We start from the raw sequence: 20,685 nt of genomic DNA, 5'->3' as shown, positions 1-20,685 counted from the left end.
TAAGTTTGAAATTTCTTTAAAGTGTAATGTTTGAATGCCCCAATTAGGATGGAAAATTACATGACTACCCCACTTATGGATATAGGAGTTCCTCTAAAAACTCCTTCCCCATACCTGTTATTCCCATAAACACTTAATTCATCCTTTTGGTCATGTATTTTCCTCTGGAGATAAACCTTCTCCAAAGCAATACTGAGGACACAGCCCCAGGACTGAGCTTGGAAATGTCAAATCTAATTAAATTATTTTAAGCACAGGAATTAGGGGAGCAAAAATAAATCTCACATTTAAAAACTGAATGTATATCAAGGAGAAGGTGGAAAAGATTGCTTTGCCCACCAAATCCTTAAGATTTTGGTTCAGTTTAAAAGTAGAAGTCTTGGGACATCTGGCTGGATCAGTTGGTAGAATGTGTGACTCTTGATCTCAGGGTCCTGAGTTTGAGCCCCATGTTGGGCATAGAGATTACTTAAAAACAAACAAACAAAAAATTAAATAAATAAAGTAAAAATAGAAATCCTGATCCTTTGTGAGACTTTACAAATTAAATTGCCCTCATGGGGATGCCTGGGCAGCTCATTCGGTTGAGCATCTGCCTTCGGCTCGGGTCATGATCCCAGGGTCCTGGGATCAGTCCCACGTCAGGCTCCCTGCTCAGCTGGGAGCCTGTTTCTCCCTCTATCTGCAGCTCCCCCTGCTTGTGCTGTCTCTCTCTCTCTGACAAATGTATAAAATCTTTAAAAATAAATAAATAAATAAATAGATTGCCCTCATGTACTTCCATATTTAGACTATGAAATGGAAACAAAAAGCTTTTGTACATACTACCAAATAACCTGCCAACTATCATCACCAAAACCTTTTATTGATATAGGTTCTTAGAAGATTATAGGGACAAAAGTAGATGTTATAGTCAGTGAAGATTCAAGGGGAAAACAGGAAGGCGATCTAAACAATCATGGACCTTGAAATAAGGATTCCCTAGAACAACAGAAATACTGAAACCCAGATATATGGAAATGGACCAAAGAATGGAAGGAATATAAAGAAATGAATAAAAATTTGCATTTCTGTGAAACTACTATAAAAACTATCCAATACTTACATAAATTGACTAGTTTGGGAAAATAATTATAAAGAAGATAAAAATTTGGGGGGTGTGGGGAAGTGAAGTTTATGACCACTAGAATCTCTTGGGTTTAAGGCCACAAAGCACTTCAGGACTTCAGAGAGGGTGGTGGGGTGTCATACTTCCACTCCTCTATGTGGCCAGGATTTCTGGCTCTCTGCCTGTCTTACTGCATCTGGCACTCTCCCTTCCCACTGACTTCCACATATCCAAATAGACCATTTTTAGTCTTCATGAGTAAGAAGCATGAAGGTCAGATGCAACATTCCCCCATTTGATATAATCAAACACATATCCTCCTCAAATCTAAAGTATTTGACCTACTCTACAGCCTAGGTTCTGTTGATTCTGGAAACTACACCAAACACAGTGTTAAGACATGAAATATTTCTTTCTTCTCTATCTAGGGTCACTCTTTGTTCTTTTCATATTTTCCCCTGAAGCTGTTGGACTTATTTCTAAGCTCTGTAACCTTGTCTGGGATGATTCATATCCTAAGTAATTTTTCCTTTTTCATACATTCTTTAAGTTATATTTTCATGGAATTTGTCTATATCCACTAAGTTGTGAAATTTATCAACACAACATTAACCATCATATTGCCTGCTGATTCTTTTGGTGTCTGCAAGATCTATATGTCTGCGGTTTTCTCTTTTATTCCTGATGTTAGGAATTAGAGTTGTCTCCTTTTTTCTTGATCAGTCCAGCTATGGACTCATCCTATAGCAATTTAAGTTCATGTTTAATTCAGACCATTTCTGTCCTTTTGCTTCTCTTGAAATGTAAGTTGGTTAGGAGCTGGTAAATTCACAGGACCAGCTGAAGTCCGAGTTAGAGAAGTTTTGGGTGCACGCAAAGTCAGAGGCAGGATCTATGGAAGATGGGGAGGCTGATAAGGAGGGAGTTCAAATGACTCAGAAGCTGGGTGGGTGCAGAACAGCAGCACAAAATAGCCATGGCTATCCACCCTTCCGCAGTTATTACAGGGATACTTCCTGGTAATATATTGTCAAGGACCATTTCCCAGCAAATTCTACCAAGACCTGAGGAACTACCACTTTGTGCTCTCCAGCTGTACATTAAACTCATAGGAGCGTCCAGAATGTGGACCTATAGAGAGAGAGTGTATGTTTCTCTCTAACATGGGAAGGAAGAGACATACAACAAGACTTCAGAGAGGGCGAAAAGGCTACATTTGCTGACCTCCATTTATGTAAACCAAACTTCCCTCTGACATGTTTGCATGATGGGTGATTCCTGGTTTCTAATTCCTCACAGCAGCATGTATTATTCATTATTTAATAAGAAAAAGACGTATTTTATTACTATGCATGCTACAGTTTGGTAAACTAGAAAGTGGTAAACAGTAAAGAAAAATGCCAATAAAATGAGTTGTTGATAATAAAATAAATTAAATAAAAAAAAATTAAGACCAAGCTGAAAAGCAATGAAAAGCAAAATATGAAAGCCTAACCTTCTTTTTATAAGATACTAAGCACTTCCCTTTGGCCTCGGATCAGACCCAGAATAGAACGCTGTCTGTACTCTTTTGAGTACAAGCAGGGAGTTTTAAGACTTAGCTCTGTTTTTCCAATGATCACATCCTTACTTGGATTATACAGTTGATACCACATCAGTAAAATTTGGAGTTTTTAGTAGACCTTCAATGGAGATACATGGTGGAACACAGCATGTTTGTTTAAAAATGAGAATCCTGAATAGATAAAAGAACCAAGTGGAATGTTTACCCAATGTGATTCACAAAAGACTCAAGCTCCTCCAGCTTAGCAATATGGGTACAAAGGAAAGACCACCCTCTCCACTCCCCCTGGTATTCTTGATTTGGCCACTTGTGTTTCAAGAATCCTTTGTTCCTGGTTTTAAAATGGGAGCCTAGTCTGTCTTATTTTTGTAAGAAAAGATCTTCAAGTGATAGATCATCTTGTATTGAGGTATGATGTTAAAATTCAAATTTAACACTGTCACTTGGGAAATTTCACTGAGTGCAGTGGATTTCCTCCTTTTCAGGGCTCTGGACCCCTTTGTGAACTAATGACGGCAGGGACCCTTGCTTCATAAGAAGGCACAACCAAACATACAAAATGTGACTTCAGATTGCTTTCCAATCCACCAAACCCGGGTGTGGATCCTACTTCAGAATATCTGTTCCAAGGGGCATGCTTCTGGGCAGTGTTCCCAAAATGGGAACCCTGAAGAGGATTTGAGAGATGCTCCAAGGCATTCCATCATTAATTGTTCTGTGCTCATCTGTGTCCACAGGTAAAGCTATTTGTTTTACTACATTTTACTCTAGATCTTCTCAGAGCCTTCCATATGTTAAATTCGTGTAGAATCTTGTCTTTTTTTTTTTTTTATTTCCCACACATCTTTCCTCTACTCAGGGAAGTGTGGTCTATGCCACACCTCCCATGAGAACCCACAGCTTCCTGGCTTATAGCAGAAGCCATGCAAATGCCTTCATCTGGAAAAAGTCTAGAGCAGAGATGCCCAGGGGAGTGGGGAGGTATAGGGATGGTGAACTAATAATATCCTGCCATGCCCTTTTCAAGGATAAGGGAAGCCAGGTGGAGACTATGATAAGCCAAGGTGAATATGTAACAATCCCAGGGCGGTCACTTGGAGGAAGACTTCACTTCTGGGGCCCCAGGGAGAGTTGCTTCCTGCCAGCCTTGGAGAGCATGCTACAGAGAGGGGAGGCAGTCTCTGCTTGCTTCTGGCCCTGTAGGTGATCAGATGTGCTGGGAGGGTTGGGCAGGCTGGGGAGGCAGTGTGCTTACATGATTTCACATACCTAGTCACATCATTTCACATACCTACTGCGCACCTCACAGCTCGATGAGGCAAAACTATATTTTGTTTTAAAATCAAATTTAATTTAATTTTTTGTTTGTTGCTTTAACTCATTTGGATCTTTCCTAAAACCAGACTAAAAACAAAAAAAAAACCTTTTTTTTAATGAAAGAAAAATTTCCCAACAAACACTGAATTGAAAGGAACAATGCAATGAACGCTTGTACCCATTGTCAGTGTGGTCTCAACCTGTGTCCTCTATACCAGCCATGCCCCTACTCCCAGACTCCACTGGGTTATTTTGAAGCAAAGCCCAAAATATCATATCATTTCAAGATGAATTCCAACAGATGAAGGCATAAAGAACACATCCTGAGATGCCATTTCCATATATCAAACATAATAATTAATTAACATTACATAGTATTAAGTCAGTGTTGTCATTTCCTGATTGTTTCATGAATGCCTTTTTATAGCAATTTTGTTCAAAACAGTATCCAAACAAATTCTGCATATTATATTCAACTGATGTATCTCCTCCTTTTTAAACTGAGGCTTAAAATACATGCAGTCAAGTACACTGATTTTAATTCCATGGTTTAATGAATATCTTATATGCATGTCTAGAGCCACAGGGCCACTGCTCAGATGAAGTTGAAGGGCATTCCCAGCTCCCCAGTCCCTCCCTCTCCTTCCTGTCAGCCCAGAAGGAACCTATAGTCTAGGTTCTCTTAACATAGTTTGTTTTCAGGGTCTTCAAGTTCATATAAACAGAATCATACACACAGTATGTGCTCTTTTGTGTCTGGCTACTTTCGCTCAATGTCATGATTATGTTGTTTTTTGTTCGGTTTTGTTTGTGTGCCTGTACTCTTCCATGGGTGAGGGCTCAATTTGCATTTATATTGTTTTGGGTTATTTCTACACCTTGGCTACTTTATAATGCTGCTGTGAATATCTTTGTCCGTGTTTTTTTTTTGTGACATAAGCACACCTCTGTGTGATATCTGGATAGTAGGGTGGGTGTGGTTTAGTTTTTGGAAATACTTCCAAAGAATTTTCCAAAGTGTGTGAATTTCAGGTGGCCCATGTCCATACAAACACTTGGTAATTATTAATTTTTAACCCATTTGGATGTGTAGGAGCTTATCACTTGGGCTTTAATTTATATTTTTCTGGTGACTAATGATTTTGAGCATCTTTACATTTTCCTGAAGACTAATGATGTTCAGCATCATTATTAGCTATTTGAATATATTATTTTATGAAATACTTATTCAGGTACTTTTGCCCATTTTTTTAAAAATTGAGTTATCTGTTTCTGAGGAATTTGTATGCAGTTTTTCTCCCAAAATATTGTGAGAACAATTCACCCACAGTAGACTAGAATGGAATGAATGGGAGAGGAGAGGACAGTTGAAGAGAGGAAGAATAGACATTAAACACAGTGAAACTGCTAACAATGCTAACAATCTCTAATTCCCTTTATCACACTTAGAAAAGATGGTTAAGCAATGGGTCTGTTGTTATCCAAAGGAAACCCATTTTGGGAACAAGACGAACATAAAAATAATAAAACAAAATGACTCAGTGACTTATAAGAGTAATGGAAAGTCTGATGATTATTGGAAAGATACTATACCAGTAGATGATAATGGACATTAAAGGGGCGCCTGACTGTCTCAGTTGGAAGAGTGGGCAACTCCTGGTCTCAAGGTCATGAATTTGAGCCCCATGTTGGGTGTAGAGATTACTTAAATAAATAAAATAAAAATAAAAATAAATAAAAATAAATAATGGACATTAAATTTTTTTTTAAAAAGTTAAAATTTAGAGAGGACTATCATGGCTATGTAGAACTGTTCTTTGAAAAATAGAAAAAAGAAACATGTTCTACTCTTTCTGTGCTATAATAGGGCTCACAGCAATAGAGGATATAAAATAGTCCTATCTTACCCAGGCTTTTAAAAATATTTAGAGAAGTCCTCATGAATCTCTTCACAATGACCTTTTTGTGTATGAATTGTAAGTGATCGTTTCCTTAAGTTTGCTGTCTTATCCTCCTGACTCGGCCTGCTCCTGAATATCCCTTAATCTGCCCCACCTCCTCTGTAGCTGACTTTGTAGCCTAGCAGAGGGCTGGTCCCCAAGGGTGTGGAACTTCCTGCCCTGGGAACCTTGCCTTTCCTGAAGGAGAAGTGAGGCCCTCAGGAGGGGAAGCAAGAGGCTCTTGCAGCTAGTGGAATTGCCCACTGCTAAGAACACCTATGCAGGGGGAACCCGGCTAAGGAGGCTTCCTGGAAGGTGCCTGATGGGTCCATCCACTGTGGCATTGCAGACACAGCCATCCCAGGGCAGTGACAGCCTCAGCTCAGTCCCTCTGGCAGCACACTCAGGCCTGGCTGAGTAGGGTGTCCACCGGCAGCTCCGGCTGCCAAGGAGCTTGGCTCTGGAGCCTGGAGGACACCTGCCTGGTGTGCTTGCTCCAGCCCCACTCATTGCCTGGGGTTGGTGCTGGGGAGTGGCTTGGAGAGTGTGGAGGGAAAAAAAGTGGGTTCAGAGAGGAGAAAGTCTCAGAAGTGAAAAGGAAGTAACCAGAACAGGAGAGAGTATACAGGGGTGAGTCACAAGCAACAGTCCTTGGACATAGGGGCAACAGTCTTGCCTGTGAGGTGACAGGTGGGGTGCTGGGTCCAGGGCTGCCTTGCAGAGAGTTGCCAGAGCAGAATACAAAGGGGCCAGGCAGCACATGGACTCTGGGATCAAATGGCCCCTTCCTGGGCCCCCTGACTCTCAGCAAGATATTGAACTTCTCTGCAGCTCAGCTTCCATGGGTGATATGATTCATAAGCTACATCACTACTGGGTGAATCTCAGCAACACATACACAAATGTCTGGCTTGGAGAAGGTGCTGGGTAAGCAGGAGACCCTGTTTATCACTCAATGGATCAGGCAGCTGGTAAGAAATGACTGTAGTGCCTCCTGATGGCAGGTTTTATTTTTAGGGAAACCTCCCTCACTGACCTGACACCCCCTGGACTCCTTCAGGTGCAGCTTCAAGAGCACACTTGCCCACACCCGAAGTCATTTGGCCAGATGCACCAGGGTGCAGGCAGGTAAGATCTGGAGCTCCAGCGGGCCCATTGAAAGCACTGGCATGAAATGAAGACTGGGGCTTCATATCAACAAAAACAAACTGAGGGTTGCTGGAGTGGTGGGGGGTGGGACGGATGGGGTGGCTGGGTGATAGACATTGGGGAGGATATGTGCTATGGTGAGCACTGTGAATTGTGTAAGACTGTTGAATCACAGACCTGTACCCCTGAAACAAATAATACATTATATGTTAATTTAAAACATTTAAAAAATTTAAAAAAGAAGAGTCTTTGACTCAAAGGAAAAAAAAAGCAAGTGGATAAACAATTTTGGTTGAAACCAATGAGTCACTTTATCTTTTTTACAAATTACTTTTTAAATACCCAATCACTTAATTCATTAGGCAATCCAATTGTCATGGTTGATTTGGTAATTTAAACATTAATTTTTGGTTTTTAATTTTTTGGGTAATTTTTAAAAAATGTTTCTTTAGAGCTATACTCAAGGGTTTACTTTCACTTGATTATTTTCCTTCTCTAAGGAATATGTAAGAAAACAATGTTCACTGTTCATCTTTGAAAATCCTGTATAGGCATCATTTGCCTTGGGACGTTTTCCCTGATCACCCTTCACTATCCTTAGAGAGAATTCTGCTCTCCTACTTCAACTTCCGAATACACTTATGGTATCACGTACGCCATAGTACATTGCAATGGCTTTTTTACATTGCTAAGTTTTCTGAGGACAAGCCATCATCATCATCATGTCCAAATCTCTGGTTTCTAGCACAGAGCCTAGAAAATAACAAGCACTTGGACACGTGTCTGAGAGGCTGAAATGACCAATCATCCACTAGATCTAACTTTAGGTAAATCCAGTTCCATTGAACCGGTCCTGTGCTTCAGCTGCTCCCCACCACCATTTTGTCCTTTCTTTCACAGCAGTCGGTGGATAGAAAAGTGACTCAATTATCTACTGAACGACTAATCTACAAATGCTATTTATTAGTTAACTATGGAATCTTTTCATAGGAAAATAAAGTACTCCCATATAGAGGAGTGGTTGTGGGGAGCCTTCATATAATAAAGAAATAGAAGTTTGCCTTCAAAAGAGAAAAAAGAAAGGAAGAGAAAAGAAAAGAAAGAAAAAGAAAAGAAGAGAAAAAAAGGAAAGAAAAGAAAAGAAAAAAGAAGAAAACAAGGTTCAGAAACTTCCATTGCTTGTCTGAATATGTGCAACAACCATTCATCCTTTACCATTGTTTTATGTCACAAACCCTCACTGAGGAGCCCCACGGACCAGGTATTGGACTTGTCACAGTGGACTCAGGACATGCAGGTCTGAAGGTAAGGAGCCTGTGGTCTTGTGAGGGAGAATATTGCCAAAGTCATCACATGAGAATGGGATGTAATTGAGGGGTTCCTGAAAAACTGGAAACATGCAATGCTCAGAAGTAGAAGAGCTGAATCAATTGTGGGATAGTCTTACCATGCACTACTAGGAAGCAGTTAAAATGAGTGTTGTGGGGGCACCTGGGTGGCTCTGTTGGTTAAGCGTCTGCCTTCAGCTTGGGTAATGATCTTGGGGTCCTGGGATCGAGCCCCACATCGGGCTCTCTGCTCAGCAGGGAACCTGCTTCTCCCTCTCCCTCTGCTGTTCCCTCTGCTTGTGCTCTCTCTCTCTCTCTCTGTCAAATAAATAAATAAAATCTTTAAAATAAAAGAAAATAAAATGAGTGTTGGAGACTTAGGTATAGTCACAGAAGAAGACCTCTGAGACACATGGTGTAATACATACATACATACCCCTGAGACATATAGTGTAATACATACATGGTGTAATACATACATATAGTATAATACATAAATACATATAGTGTAATACATACATATATATATAAAGTATGTGTGTAGGCATCTTGTAAAGATACCTTTTTTTATAGTGTATATGTTATTCTGAAACAACTGTTTCAGCTTATCTAATTCCTATGTAGACATAGATACAGGTGCTAGTGTAGGTACATATAGTTACAGGTAAACAGGAAAATCTGGAAGGGAATATTCACTCTGGTTTAAGAAAGGAGGATTGAGATTAGGTTTGTTTCAAAGGGGAATTTGGTGTTGTCAAATATTTAAATGTTTATAGGGTGAACATATTGTATTATTTGTGTAACTAAAAACCAATTTTATTTATATATTTCCATTTTGGGAAAGATACAGGATTAAAAAGATGGTCTATTTTAAGAAGCCTATGGTGCAAATTGAATAAGAGAATTTCACAGATTTTGAAGATTTTCTGTGATTTCTTGTTTGGTGTGTAACTTCCCATTCATTCACTCATTCAGATTACCAACTTCACTTACTTCTGCAAATTTTTGAAGTTGCTTACAAATTTTTTCTTTATACAGCCCTTATAATTCAACATCAAAATAAAACTAAGACTATTTTATGCATGTATGTGTGTGTGCATGTATGTGTGAGATATCTGTCTATCTGCCATAAATATATGGCAGGTGTCTATGTGGCAGAAGGCACTGACTCAGTCCTGAGTTTAAGCGTCCTGGTAGTTGAAAGACAACCTTGTTTTCTGATATCACACAAAGTTTCATTTGAAGAGTAACCTTTTTACTGTACACTGAATTCAGTGAAGAGTTTATTTAAAGGACCCTGATATCAACCTTTACTGGATAGAAAAGTGAGCAATATCTTCATGGTTTTCAAGGCTCATTAATAATATTAAATGGATGGCTCATTTAGGATGGTGGCTCTCAACCCCATAAGTTGCTATACTTTCTGTTTATAACAAATATTTTATGGCACTTCTTATACTATCAAGAAACGAAATTAATTGATAATATATAACTTGCTGACATTCATAACTGCTCCCAGTGTAATATTAGGGGAAGTAAAGACTGGTGTGTAATAAAAGATGAGTTCCATGTGTATGTGCTACAACATTAATACACAAGAAGATGAGAAACAAGTCAGTCTGTGCACTAAGCTTAGGAACCCATCCGACACCAGCACCACCAGTGTGTTGTGTCAGCTTCCTGGACAAGGCAAGTTGTGTTTGTTTTTGTGTGCTTTTTCCAAAACATTGAAAAACTCTTGGTCAAGCTCTGAAAGAAAACAAAGTCATCTCTCCATTCACACAAAACTGGATGTCCTGGAAAACTCAAAGCATATGAAAACTGTGACAAATATCTTATTTTTCTTTGTAAGTCATATTTAGGTTTTTGGATAAAATTATTAAAAACCACTTTCTTACCTTCAGAAATATTCTGGGGGGACATATCCAAGTTGTGTTGGACCTGACACAGATGCTTATTGGCATGGGACTTCTCATGTAGTGAAAAGCATTTGACAATCATGGGGTCCTCTCACCAAAGCCAAGGATGCCCCCACTGCCAAACACACTTCCAGAAATTTCCAAAACACCCTCCAGAGAGAAGTACTTTGCCCACTGAAAACCACTGAATAGAGCAGCTGATAGGTCTAACTGAGGATCTTAGATTGAAGTCCCCCAAAAGCCAGTGGAGCAAGGAGCTACATGCAGGGGTTTATGTGGTGCATGATTCCAGGGAGCAGGAGGGGGCATCATTGTGAGCCATGGACTTGATTCTGCTGGGACCTCCCACGAGGAGTACAGAGTGTCATGAATCGTTGGCTGGCCGGACAGTAGGCAGAAGCATCTGTCCACCAACTTCTGGCCCCAGTGGTCAAGGTGTTGCCTTGAGATGCTGAGGTTTACACACTTCCAGGCCCATCTGTGCATAGGCTGAGGGTGCTCAGCCTTGGAGCAGTGGGACACCATCATTTGAAAGTGAGTAAGCCCACACAGGACTGTGCATTCCTGTTGCAGGAGGTTGAAGGCATGTCGGTCATGGTGTGGAGACATCTAATGTGTTTATCTAAGAGGACCTCAAGCTTTCTGTTCACCCAGCATGCAACCACTTCAGGGAGGCTTTGGATGGGCCATTAAGTTGAGCTAATGTGAAAACCTGGAACATTTCAGACCTGCATCAGCACAAAGCCAAGACTACAGCCACTGGGATAAATCCTAGCCACACCTTTGAAGGCAGAAGGGTTGGTTCTTTTGATGAGTCAACTTTCTGATTCCCACCTTTGTGGCAAGCAGACCTTCATTTCCTGGCCCCCTTGTCCATCCCCAAATCCTAGAGATAAATGCATTCCCCAAGTTGCTCCCAGGGGAACATGAACACTTTCACCAGAACGTCACTTCTGACCTGCTAGTTAATGTGGGATGTGGCTGACTTATGGTTGAAAGTCAAGACGTGGCATCTTTTCTTTTAACTGAGTGTATTGGACTTCAAGATGCAAAAACTAGGAAGGCTACATTTTAGTAGCCTGCAGGGCTAACCTGGAGTTCTAGTCTTCAGAACAGTTTCCTGACATTCCTGCCATACCTGCTGAGATACTCCTGTGCCATGGGTGTCCACATCTCCCAGCCCAGAGTGAAATGTACTCACTGCAGATTTGCTCTTCTTCATCTGTGCTCTGAAAAGACAAGGAAGGACTGGCTGTCCTTAGACAACTTAGGCTTTCTGGGTGGCAGTCTCCCTGTTTGATCTTGATGGTGCTCAGCAGATGCAGAAGCTGATGGATGTCCACAGAATGACAACATGTGTGTCCCTATAGCAGTGATGTGCTACTTCCCCCAGACACCTTTGGAAGCTCTCAGTTAAACTCAGCAAATTTCCATTGGGTACCATCTAATTGGGCTCAGGCCCCTTTATAGTAGACCCTGAGTGATCCAGGGTCTGGGGGGAGGACTGCAAAAAAGAGAGGGAGGGAATGCCATCCTATGAAACCCATTACACTGTAGGCAACTGGGCTCAGACCCCAGGGACACACCAAGAACCAAGTCAGCCCTTCCACCAGAGACACAGAGAATGAGAATATTCATTCACAGGCTCCTGTCCCTATGGAGTCATGGGTTGCCTGTCCCCATGGGTTGCCTGTCCTCATAGGTCATGAGTTGCCTCGAGGGGCGTTGGTCCCCTCACACAGAAGTTGCAGCATGACAAGTGGCTCCACAGTCATGCAACTAGTTTTTAGCAGAACTAGCATTGGACAGAATTCTCTTGCCTAACTATGGCCTTATGTACTTGCTCTTTGAGTGCATGCCATGTGTACCAGGCTTATAGAATGTGATTCTCACAATGTCATTTTTACAAAAGCAGAGATGCATGCAGTCTGTCTTTTCAGGTCTGCCATCTTCTGCTTCCAAAGCCCCAGCAACCTTGGACAGGAAATCTTGAAGTCCAGTGTGCGGCCAGTGGGGACCTTCAGCAGCTCAGCCACTGCTTCTCCCAGGGATGTTCCTGCCTTTTGATGCCTCTCACCTTAACTCTGAGTCAGGTAGGGGCCTCCTTGGCTCCAAGCATGCCTCTGACCAGAATGGTGTTCCAGACTGTTCTCCCTGCCATCCCCACACACCCAAATTTAACCTGTCCTGTCAGCCATTCCATCTTTTCTTTGTGAGAGATGCAGCCTCAGAGTCAGTCAGAATAGAAGAGCATGGCCTGGTGTGACACTGTCTTAGCAAAGTTCTGGACTGGAAGCAGATGTAATTGAGGCAAGGCCAATTAAAACATATTAAAGAATTGTGGGCATGGTGCAGGGAAGTCTACCATGGACCTGCAAGACCCCAGGGGTCAGGGGGATGCTGCTATCATGCCAAATGGGAATGGGCAGGGGAGGCAGGAGGTACCCAGACCCCGAAGGGGACACTTGTGCTGGGAAAGGGACCTCCTGGTGGGGCTGCAACCTTCCATGGGGGAATAGAGTCAATTGTTCCAGAGGGCAGAGCACCTGGAAAACTGTTTCTGGTTGCACAATTTTCACTTCTGTTTCTTTGTCCCTTCCAGGGGTTCCTTAAGCCCTACCTTACCCTTTCATAAATCCCCATCTGTTACCACTGGCCAGAGTGAATTTCTGTTGTCTGCCGCTAAGAATCCTGATGGATACATTGTGTTTACATGTTTACATACATTATCCAATGCAACTCATGCAAGAAACCCATGAAGTGATAACTCCCTACACACAAACACATAATATACCAAAGAAAATGGGAAGACATAGAGGCTCTGAAGAGAGTTAGTGTAGGCACTATCAGCGACCTGCCAGTCTTTCTTCTATTCTCAGGCTTATGTGCCAAAAGCTGCTTCTGAGAACACCTCTGCTTGCAGGACGCTCAGGACCTGGGGTACAGGGCAGGCCAGGAGTGCTGGGAACTCAATGCCCCAGGAAGCAGCCTCAACAAATGCCAGGTGGGAGCTGGTAGACAAATACCCGAGTTTCCTGCCACTGGGAAGAGGATCACTCTGAAGCATGTTCTACATCCTCTGTCAGTGTGCCTCTGTGGGACTGACTGTTTACAGTGGTAACCTGCTAAATGATACATCCTGTTATCTTTCTACTCTACCCTGTATCACTCCCCCTCTCCCCCACTGAGGACTCTTGGGATCTCCTCTCAAAGAAACTATTATACTTAATTCTTGTTCCAGGGTGGTAAATCAACCTGAGACAGGAAGTAAATTATCCAACATCACCTAGCTAGTCCTGGAGTCCTGAGAGCTCCATCCTATTCTATAATGCAACTCATGCTACTGAGTAAGTGTTGGTAATGCATGGTGCATTGGCAGGAATCCATGGCCTTAGTGTATTGGTCTTCACATGAGAATATGGTTTGCTAAGTATTTGTCAAATTTTATGCCTCAGAACTCTAGTGGAGGGAACTGTAGATTCTCATAGCAGGAAAGGGCCAAGGGAAGTTGAAGAGGAGAATGATGAACAAGAGGAAAATAATGAGGGCAGGATCATGGCAGAAGATGGTAGCCACACTAGGAAGAGGTTGATAGCTACTCCCTTTCAGAGACTAGGGTATCCAGAAAATGAATGTCCAGTGCTCTGGGAATTGGATGAATAGTAAAAACAAAAACAAAAAACAATCCCCCCCCAAGAAATAAAAAAAGCCTATATGCTTCTTGATGATAGTATCCATGATTGTTTATGGACACATTATGGATGCCTCTGAATGAGTGGAAGCATTATGTATAAATGATAATTTCTCAATAGCAGCTACCAAAGAGGGAAAAAGAAGAGAAAAGAGAACAGGTGTTTGGAATGACAGTGTGGAAAGGACCTGAGTTAATTACTACTTTGCCACTGTTTTGTGGTGCTCTTAAAGCTTATGCCTTTTAGTTACTGAACTTTGTTTAGAAACTATTTGGATTTTAGAGTTTCTGTTAATTATTTTGGTAACAGGTGGATTCTATATGTAAAAAGCAAAAGCAAAAACAAAACGAAACAACCCCCTCACACACACACACACACACACACACACACACACACACACACACACACAATCTTGTTTTATCAGTGTTTTTGTGTGAGGGCTCTAAATCCATTAGCAACAAAATAACTTACTAATCACCTTTTTTATTATGACAAAATATGCATAACATAAAACTTACCACCTTAACCATTTTTAAGTGTACAGTTCTGTGGCATTAAGTACATTCACATTACTGTGTAAACATCACCACCACCCAACTCCAGAACTTTTAGCATCTTCCAGAACTGAAACTCTGTATCCATTAAAAAATACCTCCCCATACCCTACTACCTTCAGTCCCTGGCAACCACCATTCCATTTTCTGTCTCTGTGGATTTGGTTACTCTAAGTATCTCATATAAGTGAAATCATATGGCATTTGTCCTTGCCAATTACTTTTGGCTGATGTAAAATTTCAGAATTTTTAATTTTATTCCTAAAATATCAAATATTCTCCTACTTATATGTATTCATAACATGCTGATATTGAAATGAATCTTAAAAATTAGTGGTAAGGAAATAAAAGGTGTAGAGATTGGGAAGGAAGTAATAAAACTATTTTTATTGCAAATGAAATATCAATGCACCAAATCCAAAGACCCACCACCACTACCACCACAACAACATTTCCTGGAATTAATAAGTAATTACAACGAGTTTGCAGCATACAAAGTCAATATACAAAGTCAGTAATTTTCCTATATATCAGCAATGAGCAAATAGAACTTGAAGCGAAGAACACATTACCAGCATCTGGATGGGGAGAGTGCCCACGCGCGTGACTTTCAAGCATCTAACCCTGGGAATTCGAGCTGGCATGAGCCTTTGGGTAGACAAATACCAGCCCTGCTCCTTGGGACGGCTGGACTATCACAAGGAGCAAGTGGCGCAGCTGTGCAACCTGGTGCAGTGTGGTGATTTTCCTCATCTCTTAGTGTATGGACCATCAGGTGCTGGAAAAAAGACAAGAATTATGTGTTTTTTACTTGAACTTTATGGTGTTGGAGTGGAAAAATTAAGAATTGGACATCAGACCATCACAACTCCATCTAAAAATAAAGTTGAAACTAGCACTATTGCAAGCAATTATCACCTTGAAGTTAATCCCAGTGATGCTGGGAATAGTGACCAGGTAGTAATCCAGGAGATGTTGAAAACAGTGGCACAATCACAACAACTTGAAACAAACTCTCAAAGAGATTTTAAAGTGGTATTATTGACAGAGGTTGACAAACTCACCAAACATGCTCAACATGCCTTGCATAGAACCATGGAAAAGTATATGTCTACTTGCAGACTGATCTTGTGTTGCAATTCTACATCTAAAATGATACCACCTATTCATAGTAGGTGCCTGGCAGTTTGTGTGCCTGCTCCCAGCATTGAAGATATTTGTCCTGTGTTATCTACTGTGTGCAAGAAGGAAGGTCTGAATCTTCCTTCACAACTGGCTCATCAACTTGCAGAGAGGTCGTGCAGGAATCTCCGAAAAGCCCTACTTAATGTGTGAAGCCTGCAGAGTGCAACAATATCCTTTTACTGCAGATCAAGAAATCCCTGAAACAGATTGGGAGGTGTATCTCTGGGAGACCGCCAATGCTATTGTCAGTCAGCAGACTCCACAAAGCCTCCTTGAAGTTCGTGGAAGACTTTATGAGCTTCTAACTCATTGTATTCCTCCTGAAATAATAATGAAGGGCCTTCTCTCAGAACTTTTACATAATTGTGATGGACAACTGAAAGGGGAGGTGACCCAGATGGCCACTTACTATGAACATCATCTACAGCTCAGTAGCAAAGCCATTTATCACTTGGAAGCATTTGTGGCCAAATTTATGGCACTTCATAAGAAGTTCATGGAGGATGGATTGGAAGGCATGATGTTTTGACATCTTGACATCTATCCTTAATTCTTCCTAATATTTCTCAGTATCAGCATTTACATTCAGTTTATATTGGAAGAGCTGCAGGTAAAATAAACTAACTTTACTTAAAAAAAGGAACACATTACCATTTACATTAGCATTCAAAAAATGAAATACTTAGGTATAAATCTAGTAAAATATATACTAGATCTATATGAAGAAAACTATAAAGCTGATGAAAAGAATCAAAGAAGAACTAAACAACTGGAGAGATATTCCATATTCATGAATAGGAAGAGTCAATATTATTGAAATCTCAGTTCCTCCCAACTTGATCTATAGATTCAATGAAACCCCAATCAAAATCCAAGTTAATTATTTTGTGGTTGTTGATTCTAAAGTTTATATAGAGAGGCAAAAGACTCAGAATATCCAACTCAATATTGAAGATAAACAAAGTTGGAGGACTGACAATACCTGACTTCAAACAAGACTTACTATAAAGCTACAGTAATCAAAACAGTGTGGTTTGGGTGAAATAACAGACAAATAGATCCATAGACCAGAAGAGAGACCAGAAATAGACCTGCATAAATAGAGTCAACCAATCTTTGATAAAGGAGGAAAAGCAACACAATGGAGCAAAGATAGTCTTTTCCACAAATGATTCTGAAACAATTGGACATCCACATACAAAAAAATCTAATCAAGACACAGACCTTACATCCTTCAAAAAAATTAACTCCAAAATCATAGATCTAAATGTAAAATACAAAACTATAAAATTCCTAGAAATAACAGGAGAAAATCTAGGTGATCTTGGGAATGGTGATGACTTTTTAGATACAACACTAAAGGCAACATCAAAGAAATCATTGATAAGCTGGACTTCATTAAAATCAAAGACTTCTTCTCTTTGAAAGACACTGTTAATAAAATGCAAAGACAAGACACAGACTGGGAGAAAATATTTTGCAAAACACATCTGATAAAGGACTGTTATATAAAATAGACAAAGAACTCTTAAAAATCCACAATAAAGAAACTGAACAACCTGCTTAAAAATTGGGCAAGAGATCTGAACAGCACCTCATCAAAGAAGATATGGCAGATGACGAACAAGCATATGAGAAGAGTTCAATGTCACATGGTATTAGGGAAATAAACAGGTGCCACTACACACTTATTAGAATGGCCAAGACCCAAAATACTGACAATACCAAATGCTGGTGGGGTTATGGAGAAACAGAAACTTATCCATTGTTGATGGGAATTCAGAATTTCAAGCCAACTTGAAAAAACATTTGTCAGTTCTTATAAAAACTAAACCTGTTATTATCATATGATATACCAATTGCACTTCTTGGTATATACATAAATGAACTGAAAGCTTATGTCAACACATAAACCCACACATGTATGTTTATGGCAGCTTTAGTCATAATTGCCAAAACTTGAAAGAAACCAAGATGTCTTTTGGTAGGTGAAAGGGTAAATGGTGGTATATCCAGACAATGGAATAATAATTAGCACTAAAAAGAAATAAGCTATCAAGCTAATGTAGGTTTATCAATTGTTGATAGAAGGGAAGGTTGTGCATGTGTAGTTGCAGATGATATGTGGGAACTCTCTGTACTTCCCTATCAATTTTATTGTGAACCTAAAACTGCTCTAAGTGACAACATTCTGACCTATGCTTCAAATCATTTACATGCACAGTCTTCAAAACCTTTATCTGCCCTCTGACCTAGATCATATACTTGACTCACCATGTATGTGTATGGAGAAAATGTCTACAGTGCCCCAAACAAAACTCCAGAAATGTTCCCCAAACCTACCTAGTCTTGTTCATCTCTGCCAACAATGTCTCAGCTTTATTCACTTGGCTCAAGACAAAATTTCTAGCAACCTTTTTGAATTCTCTGCTTTGGTCATACCAGTAAGTCTTCCTTAGTCTACAGCTACAGATATCCTAAATATGTCAATTCTGTGAATTCTCAGTACTCTTGTTCAAGCTTTTAGAATGTCTTGCCCTGGGCAAGGCTACAGCCTCCTAACTGGTCTCCTGCTTTTGGTGTCTTGACCTGGACATTTCATTCTCCACATAGAGCTAAGGTTGTTTTTTAAAAGCATAGACTATGATACTTTTTCTTACTTTAGATTTTCCAGCAACATCCCATACTTCTTAGGATATAGTCCAAGCATCCAAGTACCTTATCAAGGCTCACTCACCCTACTTGATCTAGCTCTTGCCCATCCTCCTGATCTAGCCCTTGCCCACCCTCCTGTTGCCCTTTCACCATGTTTCAGCCTAAGCGGCTCCCAACACGAAGCCATGCATACTTTTAAGCCTGATACTAGTTATTTCTTTGCTAAGGGCTGTCCTTGCCCCCAACTTTTGCAGAGCAGTCTCCTTCACATGATTCAGATCTTAGCATAAATATAAAGTCATCAGACAGGCTGTTTAAAGTCATTACCCAAACATAGCCACTTGACTCTATTTAAAATTTCTGGATTTTTTTTTCATTCATTCATTCATTCATTCATTCATTCATTCATTCTCTCTCTCTCTCATACACACATGCATGCATGCACCACACGTATGCACATTTTTTCCATTTTCATTTCATTGTCTGTCTTGTTCACTTTTGTATCTTTGGCCAAGAATACTGTCTGGCACACAGTGAACCCTCAATAAATATTTCTGAATGAATAAGTGAATGCACAGTGGAGTCACAGAATAAGGAGAGAGTCTAGAACCCTTCATTTTTTGCACCAACACTATTCCCCAAGTAAGAAGAATATTAATGCCATAACCTCTAAAATGCAGTGACAAGTCCAGATTCAAGCAGAGAGATGTGGGTTTTGGTGCTCAAGGAAGGTGTAGGCACTATATACACATAGCAGGATGTTACACTGGCAGATGGCCAAGAGTTCAGGTGATTTCTACACTTTAGAAATCAATTGTATCTTGGATATAGACCCATTTATTCACAGAAAAAAGTTAGTTTTTCAGCACACCTCTAAACAAAACAAATGACAACTTGTTATTTTATTCAGTAACTGATTTTTCAGCATGCCAAGTAAGCAGACTGAAGAGATGCTCACAATTCTCAGATTGTGTGAACATGGGAAGCACAGCTACAATTACTTTAGCATTCTAAACACTTCTCAGCTTCAGGTTTATCACCTTCTACTCCCTAGAAAGGCATTTGAGTTTCTGGACAGATATAAGCATGTGATAAGTATGGCTTTCTCTTTGTTTATCTCTTATTTGAGGCAGGAATTCATTTCCAGGCTGGATGCCATAGGTTACTCATTCTGTGCATTACATTGAACTTCACATGGAATAGAAATGAAACTTTTATCAAAGTTTCAAGAACATGAATGCTAAAAGCCCCATTTAAATCTCATAGGTGCCAGACAACCTGCAATGATGCCAGTGGTGGAGTGTTCGCTAAAATGGATAGGTTTTCATGGCATCACTGGCCATCTGCAATGGGAGCTCTGTAAAAGGAAAGCTTCTGGAGACAACCATAATCAGGATCAGTTACCCTGGATTTGTTTTGTTTTGTTCTTCTCATGATTTTTTCCTCAAATTTTTGTTTAAATTCTCATTAGTTAACATACAGTGCAATATTGGTTTCAGGAATAAGACTCAGTGATTCATCATTTACATACAATACCCAGTGCTCATCACAACAAGTGCCCTCTTTAATATCCATCACTCATCTAGCGCAACCCCCATCCACCTCCCTCCATCAATCCCCAGTTTGTTCTCTATTAAGAGTCTCCTATGGTTTGTTTCCCTCTCTCTCTCTTTTTTCCCCTCCCATATGCTCACCTGTTTTGTTTCTTAAATTCCACATATGGGTGATGTCATATGGTATTTGTCTTTCTCTGAATGACTTATTTCCCTCAGCATAATACACTCTAGCTCCAACCATGTCATTGTAAATGGCAAGATTTCATTATTTTTGATGGCTGAGTAATATTCAATCATACATATGTATATATATATGTATATTTTATATATATATATGTATCTCACATCTTCTCTGTCTATTCATCAGTCAATGGACATTTGGGCTCTTTCCATAGTTTGGCTATTATTGATAATGCTGCTATAAACATCAGAGGGCATGTACCCCTTTGAATCTGTATTTTTATATCCTTTAGGTAAATACCTAGTAATGCAATAGCTGGACCCTTCTATTTTTAAATTTTTGAGGAACCTCCATACTGTTCTCCAGAGTGGCTGCACCAGTTTGCATTCCAACCAATAGTGCAAGAGGGTTCCCCTTTCTCCACATCCTCATCAACACCTGTTGTTTCTTGTGTTGTTAATTTTAGTCATTCTGACACGTGTGAGGTGGTATTTCATCATGGTTTTGATTTGTATTTCCCTGATGATGAGTGATGTT

At 40.2% G+C, this 20,685-nt stretch overlaps 1 protein-coding gene across 1 annotated transcript; it reads left to right on the top strand.

Moving 5' to 3' along the window:
* Nucleotides 1–15,213: 15,213 nt before the first annotated feature.
* Nucleotides 15,214–16,285, top strand: LOC113938249 (replication factor C subunit 3-like). Its single transcript, XM_035728983.1, is given in 2 exon segments — nt 15,214–15,894; nt 15,896–16,285. Coding segments are annotated over 2 exon segments (1,071 nt in total).
* The last annotated feature ends 4,400 nt before the right edge of the window (nt 16,286–20,685 follow it).

The sequence above is a fragment of the Zalophus californianus genome, chromosome 8 (genome assembly GCF_009762305.2).
Source record: "Zalophus californianus isolate mZalCal1 chromosome 8, mZalCal1.pri.v2, whole genome shotgun sequence".
NCBI classification, from domain to species: Eukaryota; Metazoa; Chordata; class Mammalia; order Carnivora; family Otariidae; genus Zalophus; species Zalophus californianus.
Note: the sequence above shows the minus strand (reverse complement) of the source record. Positions and strands in the feature narration are given on the sequence as shown.